We start from the raw sequence: 17,527 nt of genomic DNA, 5'->3' as shown, positions 1-17,527 counted from the left end.
GCTCTCGTCGCCGTTTGACACGCGCTCCCTGGAGGCGACGCCCCACCTCTCTCACCCCCGTTCTTGCCCCGCTGGCCTCAGTGCCCATGATCCCGGGGCTAGGCGGACCCTGGTCCGCACCTCCCTGCAGGCGCGTTGTCCCTGCTGGCCCCAGCGGGATGGGCCTGAGCCCAGCAGCCAGCGGGGAGTACGGGATCCGTCTTTCCAGGGTCCCATGGCCACGCCCCACGCAGATCTCGAGGACCACAAGTACCGAGTCAAGTGACACCCAATCTACAACTGGACAGTCAACTGTATCCCACTCAGGTCTGCCCCAGGAGTAGGGTCTCTCCCTCGTAGTCTTTGGGGGGTGGGGTGGGTAATTCCCAGCGGTTGGCCCCTGCCAGAAATGGTTTGGCAGTTGCTTGCATCTAGACAGCGCCCATACAAATTTTATGGAGGGCAAAGCAGGAACCGACACAGTTCTAATTCTTATTTAACTCTCTCTCTCTCTCTTATATATATATATATATATATATGTATATATATATATATATATATTTTTTTTTTTTTTTTTTTTTTTTTTTTTGGACAGGGTTTTGCTATGTAGCCCTGGCTGGCCTCAAACTCTTACTATGTAGATCAGGTTGGCCTGGAACTCACAGAAATGCGTCTGCCTCTCTGACTTCAGAGTGGTGGGATTAGAGGCATTCACCATCACACCTGGCTTTAGACACCATTCTAAATCAGAACATGCAGCCCACTTTTGGCTCGAGTTGGTCTTTCATGGGGCTCCCTCCTTCCCCCACAGAAGGCAGCTGTATATTAAATCACACCCCTTCCCTCCTGAACTAGACTCAGCAAGTTCTCAAGCGCTGTTGGTCCAGTTCTTGCCGAAGCAACTCAAGCAAGACCGCCGATTAGAACAGGCCCGAAGCTTTCAGCAGGGGTAAGATTCTTACTATGAGAACTAGGGCTTTGGGTACCAGAAGCACTTTTGAAGATCTTATTTAGATGTTAGTTCTGCAGAACACCATACCCACCCCCTAACCTGCCTCCTCCAGATGGTTTCTGCCAAGGACAAACTAGTGAGTAGCGCCTGCTGGGTAAGATTGAACTAGGCTGCAGACCCGATGACTGTTGGTGTATCTTGTGGAAGTTTTTACCCACAAGACCACTCTCCAGACTCATGAAAGTTGAGTGGGTTTGTAGGAGTACAAACCAATGAAAAATTTAGGAGGTTTGTGCCTGGGCATTAGGTTGGGGCAAGGAGAAGAGGTTTGAGGCTCTTTGCATTTTATTATAATCTATTATGTACTGTCTTCTCTCCTTTTAAGATCAGTGTGTATCACTCACTGATAGAGATTTGAAAAGAATAATGTGCAAATTAGAAAATAATCAGAAAGCTCTGACCAGAGGGGGAAGGGAGAATGAATAATAGAATTTATTTGAGAATAAGTTCATAATTCAGTGCAAAATGTACACAACCTTGTGGAAGCCAGCAGCCCATTCCAAGGAGTAGAGAAGGGGAAGAGTTGAATCGAGAGAATTAAAGTTGCTGTGAATAGATCATCTTTGGCCACAGGTTTAATTATAACAGGGGTGTTTAGGGACCAGCAGGGTATGCCAATCCAAGATGATTGCTGGGCAGGGGCATCCCCTGAGAAGCAACACTGTGGCAGGACATGGTGCTCTTTGTGCAAAGTTATGGCTTGTGAGATTCTTCAATGTAGCTCTTGCCAGCAGTGCGTGCCAGCACTCCTGATGGCAGCATTTTTGTCTGAATTTGAGACCAGGGACTCCATTTTGAATGTGACACTTCTCACCTACACACTCAGTTTTAAGCAATTGGAGCTGTTGAACTGTATGAAGGCAAATGAATATCTTCATGGAGTCAAGTTTGCAGGTGTGTGTGTCTCTTTCGATGACAAAACTGAAAGGTGTTTTAAAAGCACAGATCTGATCAGTCACACAGACTTTCCAACAGCCGTGGAACGATGTTTACAATGTGATTGCCAAACCATTTTCTAGAGAGAAGCCGGAAACTAGTTTGGAGCTCACACCCAGTAAGAAGAGGACAGAGCTGGTTCCAACATCAAATTCAGAGATCGAAAGCACACAAAGAAACCAAGCAGTTGAGGTGCGTATCCCAGGGGTCCATAGGATAAGTGTTTTAGTTTCTCGGTCATTGTGTTTTATTCTGCGTCTAATAAATATCTGCACCGACATGAGAGATTGGTTATGTGTTTTTTTAAGTAGTTTTCCTGAGGCACATTTAGCCCATATTTAAATTCTAGATGTTTAAAATATGCAATTAGACCCATTCTGATATTGTTATGTTAGAGCTGAAAAGAGAAAAATGGCAGGTTCCTGGGAAGGAGCTGACATGAGATTACCCGGCTCCCCAAGAAGACCTTTATTAGGAGGAGAGAGAGCTTCACAACGTTGGTGGGGGGGGGCGGGGCAGCATGAGGCCTTGGATCGGGAGAGCTGGAGAGCTAGAGAAAGAGAGAGTGTCTTAGCAGCCACAGGCCTTGGAGGAAGAGTGCTGACCCTTCACATCCTGAGAACAAAGGCGTTTCTAACTCTTACAGGTTTGGAAGAGTGTGTGTGTGTGGGGGGGGGGGGGGCGGGGTGGTGGAGGGGGGAGGCATCATATCACATGATCTATCTTGGCCATGTCACTATACCTAAGGGCATGGTGGCAGGCAGTAGGTAGGACCGTGATTTTATCCTGCAGCTCCAGGGGATGGAGTTGGTGAAGGGCTTCAAGGCCATAGAGCAACCTGTTTCTTATCACCTCTCTGTCTCAGAGAAGGGAGCTGCAGGGGCACACAGCCTGGTTTCTGAGTAGGGGGAGGAGAATGAACGTGCATGAGCCAGCAAGAGGGTCTGTGGTCTCACAGATACACGTATTCAATTGTGAAACCCTTTGCCATCATACACATCCATAAGCATGTTTTTTTTTTTTAAATTAAAATTTTTTTTTTCCGAGACAGGTTTTCTCTGTGTAGACCTGGCTGTCCTGGAACTCACTCTGTAGACCAGGCTGGCCTCGAGCTCAGAGATTTGCCTGCCTCTGCCTCCCAAGTGCTGGGATTAAAGGCATGCGCCACCACTGAACATACCTGTTTGTCGTCTCTTCCCTGTTGCCCCCATGCCTCTATCTCCAGGCAGCGACCAGCCTGCTTTCTGGCACCTGTAGATTAGTTTGCATTTTGTAGAGATGGTGCATGTATCTAGTTTTAAGACATGTTTTGCACTGATTGATTGATTGATTGTGTATGGGGATATGGCACATGGGGTGGGGTGGGGGCAGAGGACAGCTTGAAGAAGTTGGTCCTCACCTACCATGTGGATTCCAGGATCAAACTAAGATTTGGCTGCAATGTCTTTAACCGGCTGAGCCATCTTTTCTGGTTCTCTAAGCCTTGGCTTTAGTGAGGAGTTTGGGGTCTGCTGGAGACCTCAGCTGTAGGCTACCACTGGCTTTCACTATGACCTTGTGATCCTTTCATTTAAATGGTCTCTTTAGCAGAAGAATCCTAATAGCCACACGTTTTCCTTTCTTATTACATAGCAGAAAAGTGTGTGATTGGTCTGTATATCAATTATTTTGGGTTATAGAGATGTCAGTCATCCTAACATTTTTACCGGACCAATGCTTGTGTCTCTAATGCCACAACCAAAGAGAATTTCTGGCTTTCCTTAAAGGCTCTTCCATAGGGTACTGCAAACATTTCTGTCAGTGTTGGGGGTCTGTTCAAATGATACTTCCAAGGAAGAATTTATATAAACACAGAACAGCACTAGTTGGCAGTAGTTATGAAAATTCATAAGCCCTTCATATTGCATAATTCAAACATCCTCAGTGGAGTGCTTGCCAAGTCAGATTTGTTTTTCAGTAAGTATTATGGGGCAGAAAGTCCCTGCTGCCTCTGGAGCTACAGGGTAGCTATTGCTTTTAACACTTAAGATCCCTCTGAAACAATTGCAAAGACTTGTGCTATGGATGGCGAGCTCCAAGACTTTCCCGTGGTGACATGAGCAAGTGTCAGGACCTGGTCATTCCATGTGGCCGGCGAAACTGGAGTCAGAGTGGAGGAAGAATAGGTGGCAGGCACTGAGCATTGTGGCAGGAATTCACAGCATTGCTTCTCTGCAGGGCTTTGCCCAACAGAGTCCAAGAGTGGTCTTGTTCTTTCCCTCAAGAGCTCCCTTGCCACTTAGCAGAACAGGAATACAAACGTGTGTCACCACTGGCTAAGCTGTGTGGCCTTCAGCTCTCCATGCAGGCCTTTCTCAGTTCATCCCTGGTTCTACTCTTGTTCCTGTGTTTAGAGAGCTATGAGCAGGTGAGAAGCATCAGCCTCTTCACTTTTTCCTTTAAAAAGAGTAGGTCTCTGTTCTTTGAGAATTTCATACACGTATACACTGTACTTTGGCAGTATCCACATTCAGTTCTTCATAAATGCACTGAACGTAGTTAGTGCTGCTGGTATGTGCATGTGTGTGGGGCATCCTCTGTAGCATGGGCAGCTGGCTAGAGGCCACGTCCCTGACTGGTGGCTTCTGGTGGAAGGAGAACCAACTCTTTTCCTGAAACTAGGTCTTAAGATTTGCTAGACACAGACGTCTTCCTGCCTCTACCTGCAACCCAACTCTTTTCTCTTTCCTTTCCTGTCTCCATATATCCGTTCTATGTCCATCCCCTGCCCACTCTGCTCAGCTTGCTATAGGTTCCTCATGATTTTCTACCTCCAGTGACCCCGAGTCTTTGCCTCCGACAGGTCATTTGCTTTGGGTTGCTCTTCCCTTGCTCTGTAAACCCAGCATAGTTTTGCTCTTATAGACTAGCTGGATGTATCCCTCCAAGGTCACAGGCTGAAGTCCTAACCTTCAGTGTAGTTGTATTTGGAGTAAGAGACTAGTTAGGGTTAAACGAGGTCATGGGGTGAGGCCCTGAGCTGCCATGATTGGTGTCTTTGTGAGAAGAAACCCTAGGGGGGTCCTCCTCCTCTTTGTCTTCACTCCTGTTCTCCGTGTGAGCCCTGCAGAGGGAAAGTAGAGAGAGGTGACCCTATCATGAAGGAAGGGGCCTCAGCATGATGCCTGCCTTGCTAACAGTCTGGGGAATGCTGAGGAGGTTAGCATGTGTTGTTTAGGGCATCCAGTCAGCCATGAGTTCAGTCATGTCAGCTTAAACAGACAAATGCAAATAAACAGCTCTTGCCTTGAGAGAGGCCCCCTCTCATCTCTCTGCCTCAAGTGTTATTCCTAGGTGCAGTCTTGGCACTGGCCCAGTCCAGGGAGCTCCCCAGAACCTCCCACACTATCCTCCCTCCGACCCCCTACCCTGCTCCCAGCCCCAGCTTGATTAGTGTACCTTGTACATCCGCCCAAGCTGCTCCAGCCACAAGTTTTCATGGTCACTACTGAATTGGAATCAACTCTTGTCCCTCTAATCAAAACTCCACACCGAGTGTCTGAAGGACCCGATCTGAAGTCAGTCAAGCTTTGGCCCAACCGAGGCAGGCGAGAATCTCACATCAGACACACAACTGACAGTAGAAGTCCACCTGTCCAGGTCATGTGACAAAGTGTGAACGCTCCGTGCTTCTGCTCTCAACCCCAGATCCTCGAGTTCTGTAGAAATATCCTCCCACAAGAGTTACTGAGATGAAGCCCACAGCACAGAATGTAAAAGAACAGCCATGAGTGTTTTCAAAGAATCTAAGGAGTTTAAACCAGACCTCAGTGCCTCAGTGAACTTGAAGAACCTAGGGATAAATGTAGTGATGCCCAGGAAAACACAGACATACAGCTGAATCAGGCAAAGACAACAGGCAAAGGTTCAGGATCTAACAACAGAATTCAGCAGAGAGAGAAACACACAAAAGGAAACTCAAGCTGAAACAAAGCTGTGACTGAAAACCCAAAGCCCTTCCTCTCTGGGCTTTCTTCTTGAACCCTCACTTCCGGGACAACCTGGTTGGTGATCAACTATCAGTGTTGATCTCTCTGTGAGAGCCTCACCACGAGTACTTCCATGTGTCCTGTTGTCCTTCCTTCGGAGAAAGATCCACTTTGTGCCCCTTGTCTTTTGTGACCTGTCTTAGACCATGTCTGCCTACCTTGTCTCTGTTTTCTCACCTTCTACGGAAGGCCTTCACCTTTACCCACCTGCTGGGGTGGGGATAGTCCCTCCGCCCCCCCCCCATTGCCCCATAATTTTCTTCTTGCCTTCGAGATCTCAATCTGCATCTTGCAAGAGATCTCTCCTGATTGACCATGTGGCCCAGGATGGCTCGATGGTCACCATCTACCGCATCGCTCTGTCCGGGGAAATCACAAAACTTCTTCGTGACTGCTGTTAGGTGAGAGCAGAGGAGGACTCTTTGGAGCTGGGCAGTGCTGGGCTCTTTTGGGGTACATGTCTGTTGTATATACACGTGTATATACAGCACACAGGTGCACTGCCTTGTTTCAAGGACTTGTTTCACTATCAGTTATTCTAGAGCAGTTCCTGTTTGTTTTTCCGATTAACAGGCAGGGGGCATATATAGCAAGGATACAAGAGCAAGGATGTGTCCCCATGGGGCAGAACAAAAGATACAAGATTTCGGTCCTCCGAAGGGCACGAAATACGAGATTTAGGAGTTGTTCATTTCTAGCATTTTTTTTTTTCACTTAATATTTTTGGACCACAGTGGATGGCTGTAGATCACTGAAACCGCAGAAGGTAAAGTGAGGGCAAGAGGCGTAGGTCTTGCCTCAGAGGAAAGCAGAGTTTGTTCTGTAGTCACGTATGTGAGAGCCTGGCCTAGGAACACAGAGTCGGGTTCCGAAAATGCTGCTCTGTACTGTGGAAGTGCTTACAGGGCTCTTTGTTAGTTGCAGGACAAAGAAACGAATGCACTTACCAGAGACAGTGGTAGGGGGGATGGGAAAGTCGTTCCAGCCAAGCTGGGGACATCCTGTTAGAGGCTTCAGCACTTGGATGGGTAAAAGCTAGTTCTGTGAAGGGTCGGTTGTATGGTTTTGATAGCCACAGGGATGTTAGGTCAGACTCGGGCTGGCTTTCCAAAGGGACTAAAAGTATCCCAAGATAATCTGCATTTTAACTCCCTGTAACCATGAGAAATTTCCTCATCTGCTTTGTAGAATCTCTAGCACAGGTGCGGCTCCCTCCCCCTCATCCCTCTGTTTCTCTTTTGGAGGCTTCCTCTCACACTCCTAAGTAATGGGCTCTCCCTCCCAGCTTCCTGTGGCGACTCTGACGGCTGGTTACATTCCAGCTAAAGAGTTAGTATGCTTTATAAATGGACCAAGCACCTCGGGTTGGGTTCTCCTAGAGTTGAAAGTAACACTCTTACTGTGGCCTTGTTCTTGCCACCTGCTCCCCGCCCAAGGCAAAAACAAAACTCTCTCCCCACTTCCTTGCTCCATGCCCACTTGATTTGATTTAGGATGCCTTTAGAGTCTGGCGTTTGACTTGGGTGCCTGTTTCTGGGAGAGGGCCAAGAGCCGAGTTGTCAGCCTATGCCAAAGAAATAAGCAGTGGATGCCCGGAGAGGTTTGAAATAACAGTGTATGTTAGACAGGGTGGAGTCAGACAGAGTCAGGGTAAAGGACTCAGAAACTGAACACTGGATTGTTGGTCGTTGTTGGAGGCCACTTGGGAGGGTAGATATAAGTTCCCACTGTTCCCAAAAATTTGGAGAATGAGGGAACTTAAGGAGAGGGACCTTGAATTTAGGGTGAATAACTCCACTTTACTAAACTGTCTAGTGACAAACTCTCCCAGACGCAATAAAACTTATTTGTTTAATGAGCATAGGGGTTGTGTCTGCATGTATATATGTGCACCACATGCGAGAAGTGCCCATGGAGGCCAGAAGAGGGCGCTGGGTGCCTTGAGCTGGAGTTGCAGATAGTTGTGAGCTCTGAGGTGAACGCTGGGAACTGAACCTGGGTCCTCTGGGAGAGTAAATAACCAACAGTCGTCTCCAGCCCCAGGCCTATGAGCCACAATGACCTATACGGCATGATAATCTTAAGGGTACGGCACTTTGGAGGTAACCAAACAGCTCTGTAATTGTACTGAAGGGAAGGTCATGAAATCATGAAATCCATATTTTTAAATGTTTTCTTTTAAAATGTTTTTTTTTCTTTTATCAAAACTTGATTATTTTCTCTTACACTACACCCTGATTACGATTTCTCTTCCTCACCTTCCAGTTCCTTCTCCCCTCCCATCTCATCCCGTCTGGATCCACCCCTTTTCTGTATTTCATTGTAAAAGAACAGGCTTTTAAGAATTAACAACAAAACATAACAAAAATAAAATATAATAAGATCAAATAAAACCCCAACCCTGTCAAATGTAAAGTTGCACACGACAAGCCAACAGAGGGAAAGAGCCCACACGCAAGAGTCCCATGAACAGACTAAACCGGAAACCATAACATATATGCAGAGGGCCTGGTGCAGGCCCATGCAGGTCCTGTGCTTGCGGCTTCAGCCTCTGTGTGCTCAGATGGCCTGTGCTCAGTTTGTAGAGGGCCTTGATCTCCTGCTGTCCTCCATACCCTCTGACTCTTACACTCCCTCCTCTTCCTCCTCCTCCTCTTCCTTCACAGGGCTTCCTTAGCTCTGAGGGAAGGGACTTAATGGAGTCATTGAAATCCATGTTAAATTTTACAATAGGAATCTGCTTTCCGGAGGTGAAGCCTGGATTTGGCTGCCCTCTAGTGGCCACTTACTTGCCACTGCATTTCCTCTTCAGGCAGAAAAGGAGAGCTGGTTCTGCTGGGCACTAGGTAGTTCTGGGGCTTGTTAGTAAGGAACCTTGTAAAGCTCTTTGTATCCCTCAGCTCTGGTCCCTTCAGTGAAGCAGTGTGGTGTAGACTGTGTGCTTAGAAAAAGGTATTCCTCCAGTGAGCGGCGTTTGCGAAACAGACCTGTAGGTCTCAACATACTCTCTTCCACCAAAGTCAAGATAAAAGCTTGGAGGACTGCCCAGATAGCACATTAAAGTGTCTGAGAATCTGACCTAAAGCATGCAAAACATTGTGGGCTATTGCCTTTTAATTTTAAATTTTTAATTGATTTTATGTGTATGGTTCTTTTATCTGCTTATATGTACGTGTACCATGCATGTGCCTGACACTCAAGGAGGTCAGAAGAGGGCATTAGATCCCCTGGAACTGGAGTTATGGAGAGTTATGAGTCTCTGTGTGGGTGCTGGGAATTGAACCTGGGTCTTCTGTAAGAATCAAGTGCTCTTAACCTCTGAGCCATTTCTCCCTTTGTTCAACCCTGTGAACAAAGTATTTTTTAATATTTTATTTATGTATATGATTGCTTGCCTGTATTTATGTCTATGTATCAAGTGTGTGCCTGGTGCCCTCATAAGTGCTTTAGACCCAGAGATGCCAGAAGAGGGTCCTGGAGTTACAGACAGTTGTGGGCTCTACTATGTGGATGCTGTGAACAGAGCCTGCGTCCTTTGAAAGAGCAGTAAGTGCTCTTAACTGCTAAGCCATCTCCCTAGCTTCCACACTTAGTAATATTAAAGTTCAAGATGGCCTCTGGATTGCAGGCTCTCTGAAAGAGCGGTGGAAGTCTGTTGTGCTTTAAAGTGCCCTGGGTGTATGGGACTTAGTAGAGGGTCTGTTGACCATGGCATCAGAGGGATTTGTTTGGGGCACAGTGTGGATGGTTCTATTCCCAGCGATGCTTCTGAGGGCAGTGGTTATTTCAGTGGCACAGAAGCATGGCCCAACGTTGCAATACTGACTGGGATATGCAGTAGCCCAACTAGCCAGCCAGGAGTGTATACTGAGAGATAGCTAAAGAGGGCCTTGAGAAGGCCACACATTTCAGCGGCACTGGATGGCGTGTGCAAGCCTGGCACACACACCCGGGAGGTTCCCAGGGACCCTGGTGCATCTCTTACTGTTGGGTGAATGGTGGGGCTTTTGAGTACAGAGATGCGTTGTCACATTCAGAGCTGAGAGTCAGCAGGCTAATCACTAGCACTAACACCCCGATATTGTGACAGGGTGGGGGTGTTCTGGTGACGAGGGTCCAGATTAGCTTTCTTTTTGTCAAGTGATGGGTCACAGAGAGGGGTTCTACATATAGGCTGAGCTGTGGCTCTGGTGTTCTCGGGCATGTCCATGCAGTTTATCTGCCTCGTTCTTTCTTCCCATCACAGGGCAATCCAAGACCCAGACCTGGAGACCTGATTGAGATTTTTCGAATTGGCTATGAACATTGGGCCATCTATGTGGAAGATGACTGCGTGGTCCACCTGGCTCCCCCAAGTAAGAGTGGATGGATATGCTACTGGGATAGTGGTTAGAAATTAGCAGTGTAAATGGAAGGATGACCAACCACTGCTATCCTCAGCCTCCATCCTTTAGCAAGAAAACATTCCTGGACTTTTATTTGCTTATTAGCAAGTACCAAGTGTCCAGTGTCTTAAGAATGACAGGAGTTTAGAGTGTTCCTAAAATCCTTTTCAACCTCTGGGTCTGATGCCAATCATTTAGCATCGTTCATCACCCGAAAACACAAAGGACCATTGCTCTCACCACCTGGTTCATGTTGTTCCCAAGTTATGCTTCCCACTTCCTTATCATCTTTGTCACTTTCCTGCCCAAAGTGAAAGCCGTTGTCTTCCGGATATTCCAGTGAGCTCTAGGCCACCTTATCCTAAGTCACTGGTTCTCAACCTTCCTAATGCTGTGACCCTTTCGTACAGTAGTTCCTCATGTTGTAGTGACCCCCAACCATAAAATTATTTTTTTTGTTGCTACTTCATAATTTTGCTACTGTTGTGATGGTCTTAGGTAACTCCTGTAAAATGGTCATTTGAACCCCCAAAGGGGAAATGACCCACAGTTTAAGAAGCACTGTCCTAAGTGTTCTCCTGGTCTTTATTTCATTTCCTATGGTTTCAGCTGGACTTGGGGCTTATTAAAGAGAAGTGGAGATTTGCTGAGGGATCAGATGGTGAAAGTAGAGGGAGCTTATAGAGGGATGTGAAACAATTTACAATTGAATGTGGTCTAGCATCACTGTTCATAATGGCGATCTCAGGAGGCTGGACCCAAGGGTAGGGTGGGGAGATGGGGGAGGGGGAGGTGATCTGGTGCCTTTTGAAGTTTGTGTCCTGGGCAGTTCTTGCTGGCTCAAAATGGAATCACAGAAAGGCACGGCCAAGGTCTTTGATTTGCTGCTTTGATTCTTGCGTGTTTTCTCTTGGGCTCCATCTTCCAACACGTCTTTATAGTATATAGCTTGACTTAATTCCACAGGTTTTTTTCTTCTTTTTTTATAGCCTAGTGTCTATAGGTTGCTGCTGCTCTGCTTTCATTAACATTCAGAAAATTAAACTTAGCAGCACTATTGAGTCTATCCCTGGGGTGGGGTTCTTTATTCTTCCTTTTTGTTTACTAAGCATTTCTTTTAATGTGTGATTGAATTAACTTTTTGTTCTGTACAATCGTGTGGTATACCATAATGTGCTATATGTTATAGTATGTAAAGAACTGCTTTATCTTACTGGAGACATGTGCAGAGACAATGCTAGCATTGATTTGCATAGGTATCTGATAATAGCCGTTATTACAATAAGTGTGAAATCACAGAATCAGCCTTTTCAGAACTCAAAGCAGCTGTCCATGGAGCCCTGAGTGTGTGTGTGTGTCAGTGGTAAGGCACACCCTGAGTGTGTGTGTATCAGTGGTAAGGCACACCCTGAGTGTGTGTGTATCAGTGGTAAGGCACACAAACTGAAGCTTCCTAAATTCTGCAAAATGAAACACACCTACATGCCAGATTTCATTTCTTTCGATACTCCTGTGACTACTTCTGGCTGGTAATGGAGTTTGGTTACACAAAGAACAAGTAGGACACTGCCTTATAATTTCCTTGACTTGTTGCTAGGTGACGGAGACACTTTTTAAGCTTTTACTATAAACATGATACTTTTTATGAAATTTTGAGGCTTCTAACACATTTCCTATAAATACTTGGTCAATTTCTTAATTTCCTTGTGCTAGTGGATCTGACAAGCCCGAGTGAGATGAAATATGGATGATATATCATGGTTAGTTTCTATTTCTGACTGCCTGTTGCAATTGCATAAATAACAAGGTTAATTTTGAATTATCAGGAAATTCAGCAGTTTCTATATGCAAAAGAACTCTACATATTGAGAGTAATTATATTAAGAGATCAAGGAAAATCTAGTAATACCATAAAGATTGTACACATCTCTGATTTTCGAATTGAAGTGTATGGGTTTATTTTTTATTAATTTTTAGTGATAAACATTTTTGTATATTTTATATATTTCATAAATATTTGCATAAAAATATAAATATAAATAATACAATCAATATAATATAACATGTAACATATAAAATACAAAAAATACAGTATATATAATATATGTAATATATAAAATATAAGATATAATACATAATATAATATGTATTATATATTTAATATAATGTAAATATTATATTACTATGCATTAATATATACCACACATTAATACATAATAACATAATATTAATACTATATATTACATTATATATTTTATATAATATATGTACTATATACCATTATATATTATATAATATATAACATATTAAAATATAATAGAGAATAGTATATATTATATATACACATATGTACATTATACATACACATATATACACATATGATATACATATATGTATATAATATACAATATTATATATCTACATATGTGATTATATAATATGTAATATGTAATATAATAGATTATATAACTTATGAAGTAACATATAACATATAATATATAACATATATAATATATGTATAAGTAATATATTTTGTATAGTATAATATATATTTAATACATTTAATATATTTTATATTTTCATTACTTTTTAATAATACAGATTAAAAAAATAACTTTGCTTATTTTGTCTGACTTATAGCGTGCCATTCACTATTATTTGCATCAGTAGAGAATGCAGGTGCTTCAGGAACTGGCGTTCCTTTTACAATAAATGCATGGGAGAATCCAATCAGTTCTTTTTATAAACTGAAGACACTTGTTTTTAGGATATTTGCCTTTAATTCCTCCCAAATAGTTGCTACATACTTTTTTTTGCTAACCTTCATTGATAACCTATAATGACATAATTTTAGCATTAATAAAAAGTACTATGATTTCTGCTGGGTCTGTTCCCAACAATTGATGTAGTCTTATTCTTCCTTTATGATTAAATCAGAAACTTTTTCTAAGTAATTCTTTATCATTTTTTTCACTTTGTGTGCTCTGAAAATCCATTCCATAAAACTGTCTTCCTTTTTATTATGAGCCCTGCAGGAGAATGAGTTGATGGCAAAATAACCAAACTACCATCAAGTTTAGGATCTACGTGATCTACAAAATCATCTTGCAGTCTCTGTTTTTCCAGAGTTAACTCTGCTTCATTTGTTAACCATTTTGAAGTGTTTAAGTCTGAATCTCCTTGTAATGTTTGAAACAAATTACTTAACTCTTGATTAGTTAACCTAATGGTAGGGCATAGCCAATTAATATCTCCCATTAATTTTTGAGAATCAGAGTTCACAACTGATCTCTTCTGATCTGTACCTTGTGTAGCTGATTTTTTTTTTTTTGTCGACTTATTTTATAACCCCATAGCTAATAGAACCTCCTCTCCCTGGGTTTTCAGGAGCAATCTGTAAGCCCCAGCATGACAGAATTCTTTGGAGTTTCCTTAAATATTTTCCTCTAAAGTATATGTGTCAGAATCAACCAACAAAATATCATCCATGTGACAGTAGATATGGATTGAAGAAATTGTTTTCAAATTATCTTTACTGGTTGCTGCACAAAATATTGCCATAGATTTGGGTTATTTTAAATTCCACATGGAAGAACTTCCCATTGATATCTTTTAACAGGCTGAGCATTATTATAAGTGGGTACTGTGAAAGCCAACCTTTCCCTGTCCTGCTCACAAGGGGATAGTAAAAAGGCAGTCTTTTTCAATCCATTACTCTCATAGGTTATCCCTTAGGTAATAAAGGAGGGAAAGGAATTCCAGGCTGGAATGGACTTGTAACTGGACTTTGGTCTACTTTAAGGGTTCCTTTGTTACACCCTTCTCCATCCCTATTGCACCCTTCCAACCCCCAACACTAGACAGGAGAGAAAGAAGGCTAGAGGAAAAAGGGGGTGTTGATATTGTTAGACTATTTCCTGCTGATTAGGGTATCGAGTTCCTTGGGGGCAAGTCTGATCTTTGCCATTCGATTTCTTCTCATCTCTTGGTGCAAGACCACTTGACAAACTGTGGGGCAGTGGACCAGGAGAAGTAGCCTGGTCCTCAGTTGAGCTAAAGGCTTTGAAGTCCCAGAGACCCTGAAGGGATGATAGGAGCTTCACCTGCTCCCGGGGACCAGGGCCCCCATCACTAACCGCAGCCCCTCATAGATTTGTGGCCATCAGCCATGTAAGGGCAATGCTCCAAGCCCCTCTACATGTAGTTGAGGTATCCCTAACATCTCAGACCAAAACAATAGGAAAGAGAAGTGACCTGTGGTCATGTAGGCTCAAGGCAGAGATCTCCAATAAGGCCTGGAGGGTATAGCCAATAAGAGTCCCTTCACAGACATTCCTTCCTGCAAGAGGTATTTAATCTCAGGCCTAACCTGAGAGGTGGGGTATCTACTTCCCAACATGGCAATAAATGGTTTGGAACCATGGACAGTCTCTTTTCATCGGAATCCACCATGGAGAAGGCCTTTGCCTATAGAGCCGCAGTCTAGTCTCCTGCAAAGGCCTCTCTGCACTCCCAGCCACAGTCGTCACCAAGTCTGCTGCCATCAAGCCAAAGACTCTCCCTGTGGGACTAGCTGGAGTTCCCACTTTTGTCCCCAGCCCCTGGCTAGATCCAGCCTGCAGGCCTCCACTCTATTAGTTCTTCCGAGGCTCCCAGCAGTGCCTGGATGTCCGAGAGCCTGAGAACCAGACAGCTCTGGCCTCGTCGCAGGCCAGTGGACCCCCAAACCATCTCTGGTTGTCTTGCAGCTCAGACTATGCTTTCCCACCCTGAGGTGTCCTCAGGGTAGGGTGTCCCTACGGCTCAGCACCTGCCTGGCACAGCACAGCATGGGACAAGTGCAGTCAAACTTCCTGCATTCTGTCTCCCCAAGCGGCCATGCCCTGTAGCAGAGTGGACTCAGTACCAACAACCCTACAAAACTGCAACAAAGCACAACAACCACAATAACATCAGCAGCAGCCGCCACCGCCGCTGCTCTTGGGTTTGTAGCTTTTATATACCTTTTCAAGAGTCCCCAGAATTGTCAACATCATACACGTGGAGAAACTCTCTGCATCTAGACTGCTGGGGCATCCATGAGTGTTAGCAAGTGGATCAAGCTGCCACTGCCTGCTGACCTGTGAAATGAACTGCTGTTTTCCAGACCACACAGATGAGAGTTGCTCTAAAGAACCTTTCTTAACAGTTCTACTTACCCCCATCCTTTCTTTTCCACTACCTCTCATGGGTGGTCGGTTACAAGAAAGGTAAAGTTTAAGAATCATCACTAAAAATAGAATTTGAAGTTACATCTCTATGTTGTTTTTAAAACAAAATCCCAAATGTTCTATTTTACCAAATGAAGACTCAGGAGCTATACACTGTGGTGAGAGCCTGCTAGCTCAGAGAGGTCACCCAGATGACCTTCCCTCTCAACCAATCTTTCAGAAGGAAAAACTAGTTCTCTTTCTCCACTCTGTCTTTTAGCCTTTCAAATGGAATGTCCTTTCTACTTCCTGTCTGTCTCTCTATCTGCCCTCCTGTCTTTGAATTTTTCCTCTCTATGAATTTTTCCTATGCTCACTCCCTGTCATCTGGTTGCCTGCTCCATCTGCCTCTTGACCTATGGTTGTCTTTATTCAATCTTGTTTACAATAAACACAAAGCTCTTGCATTAAAGGTGTGTGCTAGGCCTGAGCCACACCACAATTAGAAACAGATTTTTTTTTTCCCCCAGCACACAACCTTGGAATTCACAGTGTGGTTAAATATTCTGCAACATTTTCCCCCTTTTGTCTAAACAAAAGACAATCAATGAACTGTATACAACCTGGTATAAGAATTACATTCACAATGTCCAGCCCATTTGTATTTGGCAACTTTGGAGAAAGTATTCTATTGTCCTGTCTTGGTGAGTCCAACAGTTCTGTACCTAACTTTCTATCATAACTTGTATTTATCAACCTAAAAAGATCTTTTTAGATCTAAAAACACTTTTCTTAAATCCTAAACAATGTAAGTTTAATTGTGAGACTATAACTTAATTGTGAGACTATAACCTTCAACCCCATCAAAAACCTGAGAAGCATAAATATTCCCTGAATAAATACGAAGTGGAAGCGGAGAGCAAGGTTCCAAAACTATAGAAATGACAGAGACTGCTGCTCCCTGGACAGTCATGCAAGATTCCTCTGCAGTGTTGGATGTAGGCCAAAGAGATGTGTGCTCTCCTTCTCTGTGAAGCAGGAATTATAAAGAACTTGCCTATATTGTCCTGGCAGAGTTCAGCAGTAGATTTTCTTTGTGTCCTGTTTGTCTACAGCTTGGAGAGCATACTGTAGCTCTTGAGCCAAGGGCAGTCCCCCCCTGCCCCCACCATAATGGCTAGTTTTGCCCCATTTGAAGCAAACTCCATATGGAGGTTCTTCAATACCCAGCAACATCTTTGAATTAGTATGGTGGTGCTGCCAGGAGCTGACATGTCTCAAAAACCTTAAATTAAAACATCTTTAAATGCCATATTTTCTGGATCTCTGGGGTTTTTGGAGACGATCTATCTATCTATAGAATATTTGAATAGACAAACATTGTTTGTTTCTAGCTATTTACTATCTGTTCAATCTTGGGAGCATATTTCTATAATAAACTAGACTAGTATTTAACATGACCATGTTTTTTGGTTGGCCATTAGCTTGCATTTCTTATTTATCCTGAACTATTTGTAATAGCTTTCAAAAAGACTAGAATGTAACATTGCATTTTTTTATTGGATATTTTTTTATTTACATTTCAAATGTTATCCCCTTTCCTAGTTCCCCCATCCAGAAACCCCCTACCCCATCTCCCCTCCCCCTGTTTCTGTGAGGGTGTTCTCTCACTCACATACCCACTTCTGCCTCCCTGCCCTCACATTCCCCTACACTGGGGCATTGAGCCTTCACAGGACCAAGGGCCTTTTCTCCCATTTATGCCCAACTAGGCCATCCTCTGCTATACATATGTGGCTGGAGCCATGGGTCCCTCCATGTGTATTCTTTGGTTGGTGGTTTAGTCCCTGGGAGCTCTGGGAGCTCTGGTTGGTTGATATTGATATTGTTGTTCTTCCTATGGGGTTGAAAATCCCTTCAGCTCCTTCAGTCCTTTCTCTAACTCCTCCATTGGGGACCCCATGATCAGTCCAATGGTTGGTTGCAAGCATCCGCCTC

At 43.9% G+C, this 17,527-nt stretch overlaps 1 protein-coding gene across 2 annotated transcripts in view; it reads left to right on the top strand.

Annotated features, from left to right (window-relative positions):
• The window catches only part of Plaat5 (phospholipase A and acyltransferase 5), a 42,819-nt gene continuing 25,292 nt past the window's right edge, over window positions 1–17,527 (top strand). Inside the window, exons 1-4 of one of the 2 annotated variants that reach the window (XM_085834008.1) lie at window positions 1–306; window positions 835–928; window positions 2,011–2,119; window positions 10,202–10,310. In XM_085834008.1, the coding sequence (XP_085690134.1) occupies window positions 87–306; window positions 835–928; window positions 2,011–2,119; window positions 10,202–10,310 (532 nt within the window). In that variant the 5' untranslated portion in view covers window positions 1–86. The remainder of the gene's footprint in view (window positions 307–834; window positions 929–2,010; window positions 2,120–10,201; window positions 10,311–17,527) is intronic. The other variant, XM_085834007.1, reaches the window with a different exon arrangement.

This window comes from Mus caroli, unplaced genomic scaffold (genome assembly GCF_978045245.1).
Source record: "Mus caroli unplaced genomic scaffold, Mus_caroli_1 scaffold_20, whole genome shotgun sequence".
Classification (NCBI taxonomy): domain Eukaryota; kingdom Metazoa; phylum Chordata; class Mammalia; order Rodentia; family Muridae; genus Mus; species Mus caroli.
Note: the sequence above shows the minus strand (reverse complement) of the source record. Positions and strands in the feature narration are given on the sequence as shown.